A 14449-nucleotide genomic window follows, 5' to 3' on the forward strand; every position below is an offset into this window, starting at 1 on the left:
TTCCTGTTCTCTGTCTGTCCTATGCAGCAATGGTCTGCACTCTAACAGAATCTCCCTGTTCACCGTTACAGAAGTATCACCTGATGTTGAACCTGGACCAGGGCCAGGCCCAGGGCCAGGGCCACGTCCAACCCTGGGACCGGTCACTCCAGAGCTCTGCAAGCACGACATTGTATTTGACGGAGTTGCGCAAATTAGAGGAGAAATATTTTTCTTCAAAGATAGGTAAGTGAGATAGATTGCTTACCAGTGGGGCCTCAAGTGGGGGAATCTCTCAGAGCTACTCATCAAAAGTTAGACATTTACTCTTGGGCACAACCTCTGCCCTTCCTTTTGTGCGTTCAGAGACAGCTAAGTGTCCTGAATCAACCCTGGGGGAAAGAGATGGCAAATTCTGGTTTTATGGTTAAATAATACTGCCCTTTTTTGCCACAAGAGTATACTGCTGGGTCATGGCCAACTTACTTTCCACCAGGACCCCTATGTCCTTTTTCACAAAGCTGCTTTCCAGCCTTTTGGCTTCCAGTATATATTGGTGTTTGGGGCTGTTCCTCCCCAGGTGCAGGACCTCAAAGTGACCTTTGCTGAACTGTGCGAGGCTCCTGCCATTCCATTTCTCAAGGGGTCAGAGTCCCTCTGGATGGCAGCACAACCCCCTGGTGTATCAACTATTCTCCCAGTTCTGGGTCATCAGCAGACTTGCTGAGGGTGCACTGTGCCCCAACATCCCAATCACTGCTGAAAATGCTAAGCAGTCTGCTACCCAGTACTGATGCCTGGAGAACACTACCCATTACTGGCCTCCCATAGGGGCCAGACCCTGTGGGCCTGGCTAGTCGGCCAATTTTCAGTCCACCTCACTGTCTGCTTTGCTCACCCAATACTTCAACAGCATCTCTGTAAGAATCTTGCTGGACACAGGGTCAAAAACCTTTCTGACCTGCTCTTTCCTATCTATCAAGCTAGTCATTTATCAAAGAAAGTAATCAGGTTGGTCAAGCACAAATTTCCATTTGAGAATCCATGCTGACTACTCCAAACCATCTTCATGTCCAAACAATTGTCTGTTAATTAGAAAGAGGTGCTATTTTCAGCCATAAAAAAATCATCTTTTCTTAAAGCTACTCTTCAAACTCCTTTGAGAGCCTGGAATTTTCAACTTTGGTCATTACCTTAGGCAGTTTTGTAGTACACTTCAATTTCTGCTTTCTGCCCTACACTGGCATTGTGCATGCCAAGATGCAATGACGACTGGGCTAATGGCAGTTCTAGGTAAGATCAGGACAAGGAAATGCCACAAACCATGCTGAAAAAAGACTCTTCTCATGGTATCTTCTGCCCAATATTACCGATTAAGGAGCAAAAAGTAAACACTCTGGTGTCAGCTCTGCTGATTTCTGTGGAGTAACATGAGGGTTGCTGTGGCTCAGAGACACATCCAAACTTCTAAATGTTTATGCAAACCAGATATGACCCCCAAAATCTTTAGAGATTTATGCATCTGTAATGTTAATCACAAAATTAGCAATGGAAGAGATGCATTAACTATTGCCTGCCAAAGAAGGATTTATACCCTACAAATTATTTCTGGATGCCTTTTCTAGGAAAACCTACAAGGGCCATAGTTCAGCAATGGAAAGCACCCCACTTCCAGTGAAATGGAGCTCTGGAGGCTAGTGGAAATAATCTGTAATTCCTCTTCCACTGTGGAGACACTCTTTTAGCAAATCTTCAGTTTTAGCACAACTGTCATTACGACAGACTGGTCTAAAGAGGATCTGTTCCTCTCCCATGTTCATAAAGATTCAGTCATGGGAATCTGTGAGCAAAGTCTTTTCCCTGAGTGTTTTAATCCAGGTTGAATCCCAACTCATTAAATAACAGCATTATGTGACTCACGGCTGTTTGACACATCAAGGACACTCGTGACTGGGATAGGTTCCATGTGCACAAGGCCTCCAAGGCAGAAGACACAAAAGGCATTTTTGATGTAAGAGCAGAGACATTCCTGATAAAATGAGGTGGCTGCACAGCTGCTACTCCCACTGCTTTTGCCAGAGCCTGTATTATCCAGCTGCTCAGCACCAAAGAGCATCTCCTAAGGAGTACAGCACTTGGCAGCAATATGGTGAGAGAAACTAAAGCTCCGTCTTCCCTGCGATAAATCAATGCCCAATTTAAAATCATTTATCCTCACTCACCCTGAACATTGTCTCCCAAAGCCATTGAAGATGTGGGCCCACGCACATTCACTACATGTGTCCAAATCAAACATTGCCTCCTGTCATACAGAAACATACACAAGCATCTGAAACCGATGGAAGTATTACAGTTCACCTGTTCATTGCTCCTGGCTGAAGTTTTGAAGAAAGCAGGAACCACAAACAAGATTCCCTTTGCAAAACAGCAATGTAATAGTTATTTGTGTCTCCTGGGATGCCTTTTTGCACTATTCCTCCTGGTCCCATCAGTGCCATGCTAAGATTCCTTACAATCCAGTGATCCCTAATAGCAAGAAATCAGCCCTTTCTCGGCTACTAAATCTTCCCACAGTCCCAACAAATCAGCCTCACAGAAAGCCAGCACCAGACCCTTCCACTAACAATATGCATGGAGCTGGCCCCACCATGCTGGCCTACCACATCTGCCAAAACCAGTGCCCTCTTTTGCTAGCATAGTGATCAGACAGCCCAAGTATTCACCTCTGAGGAAGAACACATTTTCACAGCAGTAAAAAATGTTCTACATATTCACAGCATTGTGATCCTCTTTTGCTCACTTTTAGCCTGGTTTTCAGGCAGACCTCCACCTTGCTTCTGCTTTCGTAAACTGGTAATGATGAAAGGCTTCAACCAACAAGGAGTGATTTAAAGTCTATTCCTAAAACTCAGCAATTCCATATAATCCCAACAAAACAGAAGTATTTCACATTCAGATACAGTTGGTCAAAGAACTGTGCAAATACCAAAGCAATCTGCTCAAACTGACTCATGCTTTATCTAATGTGCAGCAAAACCAGACAACTGTTGAGTTGTTTTGCACTGGAGTGGCTTTGTCTGTCAGTCCTGCAGCTCTCCAAGTATCAGGCAAGCAGCATTATGACTCATTTTTGGAATTCACAAAAACAAAGGCCCATCATGTGCCATGTGACTTTTATGATTCATGGAAATGACCGTAGCATCCAACTGTCAGATTACACAGGCAAAGAGAGGAAAGAGAGAAATGGAGGTCAGGTCAGACTAATGTTTTCAGAAAGTATTTTTCTTTCCCCCATCAGACCAAGGAAATAAAAGGGCATTTTTGGAGGTGCTGTTGGCCCTAGAGAACAGACGAGCTTTTCTACTGGGTACAGAATCATTTAGAGCAACCAGAGTGCCCAAGTGTGGCATTTACGCTTTGACAGAGTTTCCCTTTCCAGGAGAAAACCTCACCATTTTAACAAGTCCCTTGAAATGTGTGCTTTAATAAAAGCCTTGGTGTTTTACTCTCTGTTCACTCTGGAAAGTTTGGAACTCATGCAGACAGAAGTTATTGGTGCTGACTCAGACATAAATCAGGGCCAAATTTGATTGAGAATTCCGTAACTTGGGTTTTGTAAGGAGCTACTTTTATGAATATAGTGTTAGAAAGGCTTGTTACACAGACTGCCATCTCATATCATATTGGATATGCTTTATGTCTAGAAAGAGATGAGGCATGAAACAAATGTTATTTGTGTGTAAACACAATGTTCAAATGGTCAAGAGCAAGAGTAATTAGCTAAATGCCTTAATTGTGGCTTTCCTTTTTTTTAATGACAATTATGCTGAGTTATGCTCAGAGACATTCTTGTGCATGTTAAAAGTATATATATGCATGCAAAATGAGAGTAAGGTCACACAATACTATCTTAATTATGAAAACCATATATCAGGTTAAGTTAATAAGTATTTTTAATCAAGAGCCAAAAAACCCAAAGCACTTGCCAGTTGTTCTCTTCCTCATATCAAACACTATAGATTAACATAACTTAGTATGCAACAACTCATCATACTTGTAAATGTGTTTCTAAATGTTGGATTTGTCCTAGCTAGTTCTGTCTGCACTCAAACTTCTGTTTATAAAAATACTGCAATTTATTAGACTAATTTAGGACTGCTCCTCTATGTTTTAGACAAAACCAAAATTCATCTCCCGATCCTGGGTTTCTCAAAGGTATAATTATTCTTGGTAGGGATGACGACTTACACACTGCAAAAAAATGGGATGCCAGTAGTACCTTGAGCTTCAGCAAGATAATAATGGTCAAAGCTTCTGACCTGAGATTATAATAGCTCTGGCTTGGTGCAAGAGTGACTCCACCAGCCTTCCGATTCCTCATTTTATGACCATGGCAAAACTTTTGTTCAGCTGGGGAAAAAAGTTGTTCATTCTGTGGAGGAAATAGCAGTGCCATTTGTAATAGCAAAACCCCTCAGCTCAAAGCTCTGCCATTTAAAGATAATTACAGCTTTTTAAAGCTTAAATCAAATTATGATCCTCCTTATACATAAAATAGCCAATAAATTACCCTTTGCATTTCCCTAATGAACATCTTTAGTGCTAGCAGTTTCTTTTACAGTCAAGCTCACTTCCAAGTAGTCTGATGTGCCATTATTAAATTTGAACTTTTAGTCACTACAATAGTAATTGCAAGAGCAATTCACACAGTACAAATCTCTGCTTTTGACACACCCTCATCCATTTGCTTCCTGCACAACACCAGGAGAGCTCTAATCGGTCAAATATGTTGTAGATTAGTTTATTTGTATCCTGGAAGCACAGAACACATTTTGCCCTGATGCAAAAAGAACTCCAAAGCAATCAGTACAAGCAATTTCAATTTCACCTCCAGTCCAATGTGCAGCTTCTGGTGCAACTTTTAGCAACAAGTTTCTAAATGAATGATTTGGCTTTTCGGCCACTGCAGGAAAACAGCTCCAAGTGTGCACTACTGCTAACACATGTGTGTTTGTGTGTGCGTGCACAACTATGTGGCTTTTGCCAGGAATGATTGAAAACATATGTGCTGGTGAATTGCTTCATTGTAAATCTTGCACCATGTTCTGTTCTGCTTCAGATTCATGTGGAGGACTGTAAACCCACGAGGAAAACCCACAGGTCCTCTTCTTGTTGCTACATTCTGGCCTGATCTGCCAGAGAAAATTGATGCTGTTTATGAATCCCCTCAGGATGAGAAGGCTGTCTTTTTTTCAGGTATTGTTCTGAAGTTTTAAAATATAAGTACCTATTTGAATAAATATTGCATTTGAGTTCAGTTCCCTCCAAGCTGTAGCCCTGCCTGAGAGCCAGGTGAGCCAGGCAGGATGGGTGACACATCTCAAACATTGCTCTAGATCAAACACTGGATCTGGAGGTCTGAACAGCATTGAGCCTCCATTACATCAAAGGGGAGCTAGAAGCACCTAGAAAGATACATTCAACAATAAGCAAGGCTAAACAAGAGTTATTATTTAAAACAAAAAGCAACAATAGTGGGAGTTCTGTTTCATCAGTTACTGCTCTGTTTTTCTTCTGTTTCCTCTCATTTTAAGCTCTTGTCTCTTATGTATGCTGCCTCTCCTTGTTTTGTTGTCTTTGCCAAAGACTGACTTCCACTCTGGCTTCCAACTATCTGCCTTGGTGGCTCATCAGGCAGAGGACACAGGCAGCCATGCTAGCTGTCTCCATGGGAGAAGAGCGTAACAGGAAGCACAACTCTGTCATTTTAAGTCACACACATGGTTCAGCTGTACTGGCCAAATTCATGGGGCTGGGAAGCTGTTTTCAACATGAAAGACTGAGCCAGCAAAAACTGGGCTCCAGTATCTGCTAAAAATATGACTAAATATCTCCAATCATGTAAAAACCATATGGCAAACGCTGCTGTACATTTTCTGTACAGGAGGGGAAAAAAATTGATGATAATCTCTTCCACATGGCTCACAGGCCATTTGCTCAAGTTTACATGGAGAGGGGAAAAAATACAAAAGCTTAGAAGAGTTTTATTTCAGGCAAGCCAAAACATTTTAAATGCTGCATGTACTATATATAATCCTGTTACATCTAAACCTCTCTCCCTCTCTTTGTAATTTCCAGGAAAATGTAATCAACATGCTTTAAAAACCCAAATAATTAACAACTATCAAACAAACAAAGACTGGATGGAAAGTTACATGTAACCCAACTATCTTAAAATACATACTACTGAGACCCCTGCCTTGCTCCCAAGTAGCAGATTAGCAACTTCTAAGGAACTCAAAGGCTACACTTACCCTTTTCTCACATTAATGCTTTACTTACTTTCTTTCCGACTAGCACAAAATCAAGAGACATCATTTGATGAGTGGATCTTTCCATGGCTTGTACATGAGGGTATTTACTAGATAAATTGTAATTCCATGTACATCAGAAAAGGTTGTATGACAAAAGACACCAGAAACAGGAACTCTGGGCCAAAGTTTCTTGTTAATCACTCAACAAAACAGCTGAACAAACCAGCTATTGAACACAAGATTCTGCATTGACAGAATGTACAGACCATCTGCTTGTTTCAGACCATGTTCATCATATAAAAAACCCTATACAATATTAACTCTTTCTTTTAATATAACCCAACTCTACTGAGACAGTGTCTCCTTCAAAGATGAGGCAGCTAAGGAGGGAGGAAGCAAAAGCATGCTGAGGTGATGTACACCTGCACTCTAATCCACAGCTTCACTGATGGTGAAATACTCCAAAGACCAGTAGTACAGCTAGTGCAATAAAGAGTGCCATTATGAAGCACAGAATAATTACTTCTCTGTATCTGATTAATAAACTCCATGTGTTTACTTTGTTTTCTCCCCTCTTTAGGAAATGAGTACTGGGTTTATTCAGCCAGTAACTTGGATAGGGGCTATCCAAAGAAACTCACCAACCTGGGACTACCCCCTGATGTGCAGCGTGTTGATGCAGCTTTCAACTGGGGCAGAAACAAGAGGACATACATTTTTGCTGGAGACAGATACTGGAAGTAAGATGCATTGGAGTGGTGGTGATATGCTGTTAGCCAAGCTGTGTCTCTAGGGTTAAATGCATTCAGGTTCAAGAGGCAGGAACCAAATGCGGGGCGTTCATTCTTTAGGAACACAAAATGGGGGCTGCCAGGACAGCACTGACAGCAGTGATGGGTGAGGATGCTGAAACAGGGAACACAGCTAGGGAAGCACTTCAGGAGGGAACTAGCATGTACTGGAGAGAACGGCTTGCAATGGCTATCTGGGAGCATGTCAGGCTGCTCACAGCTAACAACCCATTCTCCAACCCTTATGTGTCAGCAACTGCCCCACCTCAGTCTCAGACTCTTAAGAGGGACAAGTGGTCCCTGCTGTCAGCCCACAATTGCTTGGAGAAAACTCCAAAAGTAATTCCTTAAAAATGGACTGGTCTCAAATCACATGAAGTCAAAGATTGACCAGATTGTCTTTGAAATTCTTTCAGTAAGACATCAGGTTTGGACTGCTGGGTGTTAAAAGAAACAGCAGTGTGGCCAGCAGAGCACACTGGGGATGACTGTGAATCCTTTCAGCAGCCAATGTACCAGTCACTTACACATTTGCTCTAATAATAGAGTTGGCACTGAAGAGATCTGAACAAACCACAAGAAGCGTGTCTGTTAGTACTTTGGGAAAAATCTTCGCTTCAATTCATCCTGACAGCCTCTACAACCCTTTTCATGTTTCCAGTGCATGCTCAGAGAAGTTTCTATTGCAAAGGACACCATAGATGTGGTGCTTCACAAACACCTGTATTTGCACTAAGGCTCCTGTTCCAAGACTGGATGATAAACAAAACATGCTGCAACCAAACTCAGGTGACCTGCTACCATGCTCTACCCAAGAAAGATCCTGGCCTCCTAGATTAAGGAGGAATGCCTTTAAAATGTCTCAAGGCTATTACTGTGGTAGAAATGCATATTCTACATTACACATGATGAAGAGTTGATTAATTGTATTTCATAGAATTTCATTACCATAACTGGCAGGAAGGAAGATCTGGCACAAAAGATCACATTAAGACACAGAGGCACTTCACAGTGCTTTGAGGAACTGAGTGAGATACCTTCATGCTGCCAAGCAGAAAGACACAAGAAGAAAACAGAGGCACTAAATCCTGCCTTCACCACCAGATGTTCCTTCCAGGAACAGGGTTTCAGGCATGCAGACATTGCATAAGAGGCTGAAAGTCAAACCATCCCCTAACTGACAATGTAAAGTTAAGCATCAGGAACACCAACCAGAAATCTAAAAGATTCTCCAAGCTGTAAGGGTTCCTTCTGACAGATGTTCTATATAAAATATCCAAGGAAGTCTCACTATAATTGAGTCCATTTTATGTGAACATTAATTTCCTGTTATGATCAAACCGGGTAAGTGTCTTTATTACACCTTAATGGCTGTGGATTCCTGTAAGTAAATAAAATACCCTATCATTTAGATGATAATTGCCACTTGATCATAACTTTCAGTTACTTTGAGGACAGTACTCTCCTCCATTATCTAAAGAAAAAAACCCCAACTACCTAAAAGCTCAAGAATGTCATTTTTTTTTTCACATATTATTCTAGAGACCATCTTAAACACTTGCAAGTAGTTCTGCTTGCAATGCTTTGCAATTTGCAATACTTCAGATTCCTACTAAATCTTACAGCAAAGCTGCTGCTCTCCTCTGTACTAACTTTTGTTCTGATTAACTGTATCCCAGAGCCTCCAAGTAATTCATCACCCTAACCACAGACAGTATTTCTATCAAAGTTTCTTATCAATTGCAATCACTGCAGAATGTATTATTTATTGTTAAGGAATCAAAATAAGCTTAAGGGACTGCATGAAGAACAAAGCAAGTGGCTGACAACTATTTCAGGGGGAAAAAACCAGACATTATAACCCTTAAGTATGTGGCTGTTTTATTTTATACAAGGACCCTACCACATAGAAGCAAAAGAGCTACATACCATAGTCCTTCCTGTGCTATTATCACACTTACTTTAAATGGATTTTCTGGAAGCCTTCTCCTCTCCCTCCTTCCAGCCCCAAGCTATTTTAGTGTTATTATGACAAGATTGCTAAGCAAAGCAGAGTTCTGTGAAGGAGACAAAGAGGAGTTGGCTCAAATTGTACAGCTGAAGTTTAAAGCTACCCAACAAGGCACTAGATTTTCTGTAACTATCCAAGAAAGAAGGGGGGGGGGGGGGGGGAAGAACAGTAGGCAATTTTAATTACTCATTTAAATGGATTTGGACCAACCTATTGCTCACTTGTACATCTGGATATAATCCAGGTAGTTCCATAGAGTAATAAGGTAAAGGCTACTTGAGATACATACAGTTATGGATAAATAGAAATCAGGAAATAAAAGCTTCCCTCCCTCCAGTACTAGTCAAAGATGTCCTCTCTGAAGTCCAGTGCTCCTGAGGAAGTGCTGCCAGGGTGACTGAGGAGTCATATACATGGGAAGTCTGGTTCAAACTACATCCCATGTAACTGCTCCTTAGGACATCTCCACTCCTCCTGATCAGCACTGACTCTAATCTACAAAACAGAAAAAGATAAACCAGGCCACAGTCCTGCTCCTTCCATCTTCACTCTCAAGGACCTTTGCTTGCCTGAGACGTTTATTCAAATGGGAAACCCTGGATTACTTGTTTGTGGAAGTGCAAAACAGGCTTTGCAGAAACCTTTCTTTGCTTTCTACAGTGGAGAGCACAGAGAGTAAAATGAAACAACTGGCCACCTGCAGATGTGGATTAAGACAGATCCAGTCACTTCTGAAGGAAGCTGCAAACTAAATCCAACTCCCACAGAGTTGGGTGGATTTACATCAGCTGAGCTTCAAGTCTTTAAAGCACAGACTGTGAAAGCAATTGTGGTTTGGGGTTTCCACTCCACCCCCCATGAAAGAAAATCATATATTATTAGCTTGGCATTTATCTGTTCATCATCAGTGAGAGAGAGACTTTGTGAATATAATAGGAGTTCTTAATGAAATGTTAGGGAAATGTGTTAGTACTTCAATAGCAATCCATCAATTACATGAATGACAAGCATACTGCAAGCAAGAGTTTAAAAAGATAGCTGCTGAACATGAAAATCTGCTATCTTCAGAGGCTGGCTGCTACCTGCAAAGAGAAAGTTACTCTTCCTAGAATTATGTTTGGAATTTTAAAGCTACATATCCAAAAAGGGTCTTGCCTAGAACGTGTATTCTCAGTTCAGCCAGAACTGCATTTCCAGAAGGAAAGACATAAAATCTCACAGGGCTTCAAGGAGTTGGGAATAATGATAACGAAACAGAATCAATATTACAATCTCAGTTATTAAATTTGTTTGACTGTTTTATAGTCACATTTGCTGAGGTGTCCCTGAAAAATTATGTTCAATTTTAACATTACATACAGATTTGTAATGCAGAGATGTAATTTACTTCAGGTACAATGAAGAGAAGAAGAAAATGGAGCTGGCATCCCCTAAATTCATCGCTGACTCTTGGAATGGCGTTCCAGATAACCTCGATGCTGTCCTGGGTCTTGCTGACAGTGGTAAGCTGTCTTTCTGAATTAAGTCATTAACAAGCTTTCTTATTCCTATTATTATTATTTATTGGAGATTTTAATTTATTGTGGTCTGTGATTAGGAGCCAAATTGTGCCATTGTTACCAAATTGTTGCCACTGAGCTTTGTAAGCTACTGGTTCAAACAAAAATCTTGTGTCTCTTTAGTTTCTCATTAAGTAACAGTTGATAAACTAATATACTAATCACAGGTTAAGCATTTAAAGAACATACCTTCACCTGAACATTTTTATCCAAGCAAATAACGAGTTATGCAGATTTCCCTTTTCGTGAAGGTAATTTACTTTCAATCTGCTACTACTCTTTATTATTTACTTCCTTGATGAACACTTTGCAAAGCCTAACAAGGCAAGAAACAGCTTTTATCAGCATCTTCTCTGTTTCCTATGTTGCCTTCTTTGGTTTAATTTAAAAACCTCCAAACCTATGTACTATCTTGTTTAAGGGTCTTGAAGCATCTTACTGCTTTTCATTCCTGCATTGTACAGGCCTAGAAAAACAAATGTCAGACAAAACACATACATCTTGTGTTAAGACGTCCCCAAAGCTCAAGGGCATGGGCAAAATTAGCTGTGTGGAGAATTCTCTTTCTAGCATAGTTTGAGACAGAGGCTAAAGCAACTCCTGCCACCCAATGCCTGACGCATGGGATGTCCTAACACCAGAAAGCATGGCCAGGCCAATCCCTGTGGCTTGGAAACTGCCAAACCACTCAACAGCTCCATAGCTTCCTCAGTACCAACATGCAGTCACAGCACCATTTCAGCACCACCATGCTTCTCCACAACCTTAACTCAAGGACGAAAGTCTCCTTGATCACCAGCACAAACAGGTTGTATTTTGCAGCTGAGAGCCCAGCCCATGTTTTTGAGTGGCCTTATTTTGCACAGACACACGTAAATGTCTGGAAGCAGCACTGATATCACATGAGTCTCAGACTCAATTACATTTTCAACAACTATTTTGCCAGCAAACATTTCTTCCCAGAAATTCTGGCTCACAAAACAGTAATCTGACTTCAAGCTCCTTTTAAGACCACTTCTCCAGGATGGGAATTTTGATATATTTTTAAAGCAAATCTTTTCTATTGTGTCTGCATTTTTTAGGAACTAAGTCTTCTAGTTCATTAAGTTTCATGGAGTCAGACAAAAAAGCTTTGATCAAGAACTACATGCTCCATAAACTGAGTATGCTTTTTTTCCCTACCTTCACAGGATACACCTACTTCTTCAAAGATCAGTACTATCTACAAATGGAAGACAAGAGTTTGAAGATTGTTAAAATTGGCAAGATAACTTCTGACTGGTTGGGTTGCTAAACTGTATGAGATATTAATAACCAAATATTTACTTTTTTGTTATATGCCTTATGTGTAATTAGAAATAGATCTGAACACTAATTACTGGACCAGTCTGGTACTGGCACCCAAACATTAAGTACCAGTACTGTACACATCAGATTATTTAAGAGTGTTTGCCTCCTCAGTATACAAAAGATGTTTACATATATATTCTGGTACAGTTTTTCAGTTTTCATGCTAGTCATAATAATGCTAGTAACAGAACATCCATCATTCTTGATTCCCTTGGTGCTTAATCAAAGCATTGAAAGCATTGTAGACTGGATACACGCCTGTGTCACACACTCCCCAAATAGGCTCAAACCAGATGTACCAGCAGTGCACTTTGATTTTTGTTTGTTGTTTTGTTGGGTTTTTTTTAAATACAGCTCTGTTATAAATAGGTGGTTTGTCTTGATGTTTTCCACCCTCTTGCAAGTTTGATCATTGCTTCCATTTATTTACATAGCAAGCCAGAAAGACTGTCAAGGGCACGGGTTGCCTCGAGATTTGATTTGTGTCGATGCATGATGGAATCATGGCAAGAAACTGTGTTAAAGTATTGTTTTAAAGTACATTTTATTTTAATACCTTAGTTAAATTTAGCAATTTGCTTCATGCACTTTGTTACTACTCTATAACATGGTTTATATGGATGGAATGACTCAGATTTTTGCAGTCAGTGCGTTATACGTAAGAGTCAAGTATTATTGTTTAACTTGGTCTATTTTTCTGTTCTTTATAATATTGAGGAAATTTTTGGTTAGGTTTTTTGCTTACCCACTGGGCAACAGAAAATGTTCTTTTCAGAATCTGATGGAATGTTTCTCATTTAAAAAAATAATAAACCAGAGAAGAATGTCCCACACATGAAGTGCCAATGATACAAATAAAATCAAATTACACTGTCAACACTTTTCATGGCCAGGCTTCATTGTATCATCTGCAATGAGAAATTCAGTAGCATGTTATAGTGAAATACCTGTCATAGGATAGACAGTATCAGCCCAGTATATAACCACATGCTGGATTTATTTAGAAACCCAGCTTATTTTCTCTGTTAGTTCTAAGATGTAACTGCAGCAGTTCACATTAAAGAGATGATATGACCCCAGGCCTCCCTGAAGCCTGCTGCCTCCTCAGAACAGTTTATGTGCCTGTCTATTACCCAGGCTCTTTCCCTCACTACCAAGCTACTTCACCATAATCCTGACAGGAAGAGTATAGACACAGCAGTGTGTATCACCTATAGGGAACGTATGCTTGAGAAATGGAGATGTAAAACCTGAGTTCTGCCCATGAGATCAGATGTCATTTGGCCATAGATCTTGTCTAGCTCCACACATGAAATGCTTTGTGAAACTAGGGACTGCATCACACAAGTGGTCAAACCAGATCCTTCTCAACACATCTCTCACACTGAGTCCATGATTAATAGTAGTGACTAGTAACTGGCCAGTTTCTTCTCACGTGCTCTACAACTTCATGTCTACACTCAGTGCCTTCCTCTTCTAAGCAGAGTTTTTTTACTATTTTATTCTGACATAACACCGCTTCTAAAACATCTACATTTGCCAAATCATCCCTCCATCACACTCTGTCCAGATTTGGGACAGTTTGTTAATTACTACTGGATAAACCATCTAAGCCAAAATAAAAGATGGCTTATGTCCCTCTGAGCATTACTCTTCTCTCTAGAAATCATTTATTGCCCTCCCAATTAGTCCTGCATCAGAGTCAACAAAATAAGGCCCAAAACAAACCTCCTCAGGATAGCAGGGTCTCTGGAGCCACTGCAGGGATGTATGATCTGTCCTGACTGTAAACATCTTCCTCTACTAGTGCTGAAAATATTCTTTAGCTTTAATGACTGCCAGGAGTTCCTTGGAGTGATGCAATAATTTCTCCCTAGAGAATTCAAGCTCTGTTTTAAACATCCTCAATAGCCATCCCTTCAAGATTTTTATGTTCTTGTGTCAATGCTGCCCCAAACTGCATGCTTTACCATATGTATTTAATATGGAAGTGTTCTGAAATATAGATATACTAGAGGAACATTTCCAAAGGGCCTTTTCAGCTCTGGACTTGCCAAATCAGATTTCCACTGACAACTGAAATAGTTTCCTTCTCATCTACAGCTCGCATATATGTTTTGCAACATTGGCTAATCTACCACTTTACCTTCTGTAATAATACCACAATCCTACAAAAGCCTGCACATCTGGTGGGTTCGTGGAGCTCTGCACAGCTTCTTGTTTTGTTCTTGCCTGTGAAAATCCATTCTCCAATGACTACATCACTGGCAGAAAACCAGAAATAAACTTTCTATCCTTAAACCAACTCACACTTCTTTGGGTTCAGTTTCAGACTGGCAACCTTAAGCTTATCACAGGTCATTTGTACACACATCTGTTTCTGTTCATGAACTGGAATGTTTGCCAAGTATAGTACACTGACCCTTCTTATTAACCTTTCTTATT

At 40.5% G+C, this 14449-nt stretch overlaps 1 protein-coding gene across 1 annotated transcript in view; it reads left to right on the top strand.

Annotated features, from left to right (window-relative positions):
- MMP2 (matrix metallopeptidase 2) overlaps window positions 1-12890 on the top strand; it is a 32895-nt gene extending 20005 nt beyond the window's left edge. The window contains exons 9-13 of the mRNA XM_009899131.2: window positions 72-225; window positions 5099-5235; window positions 6874-7033; window positions 10488-10597; window positions 11845-12890. Of these exons, the coding sequence (XP_009897433.1) occupies window positions 72-225; window positions 5099-5235; window positions 6874-7033; window positions 10488-10597; window positions 11845-11948 (665 nt within the window). The 3' untranslated portion in view covers window positions 11949-12890. The remainder of the gene's footprint in view (window positions 1-71; window positions 226-5098; window positions 5236-6873; window positions 7034-10487; window positions 10598-11844) is intronic.
- Window positions 12891-14449: the final 1559 nt, after the last annotated feature.

The sequence above is a fragment of the Dryobates pubescens genome, chromosome 19 (assembly GCF_014839835.1).
Source record: "Dryobates pubescens isolate bDryPub1 chromosome 19, bDryPub1.pri, whole genome shotgun sequence".
Classification (NCBI taxonomy): Eukaryota; Metazoa; Chordata; class Aves; order Piciformes; family Picidae; genus Dryobates; species Dryobates pubescens.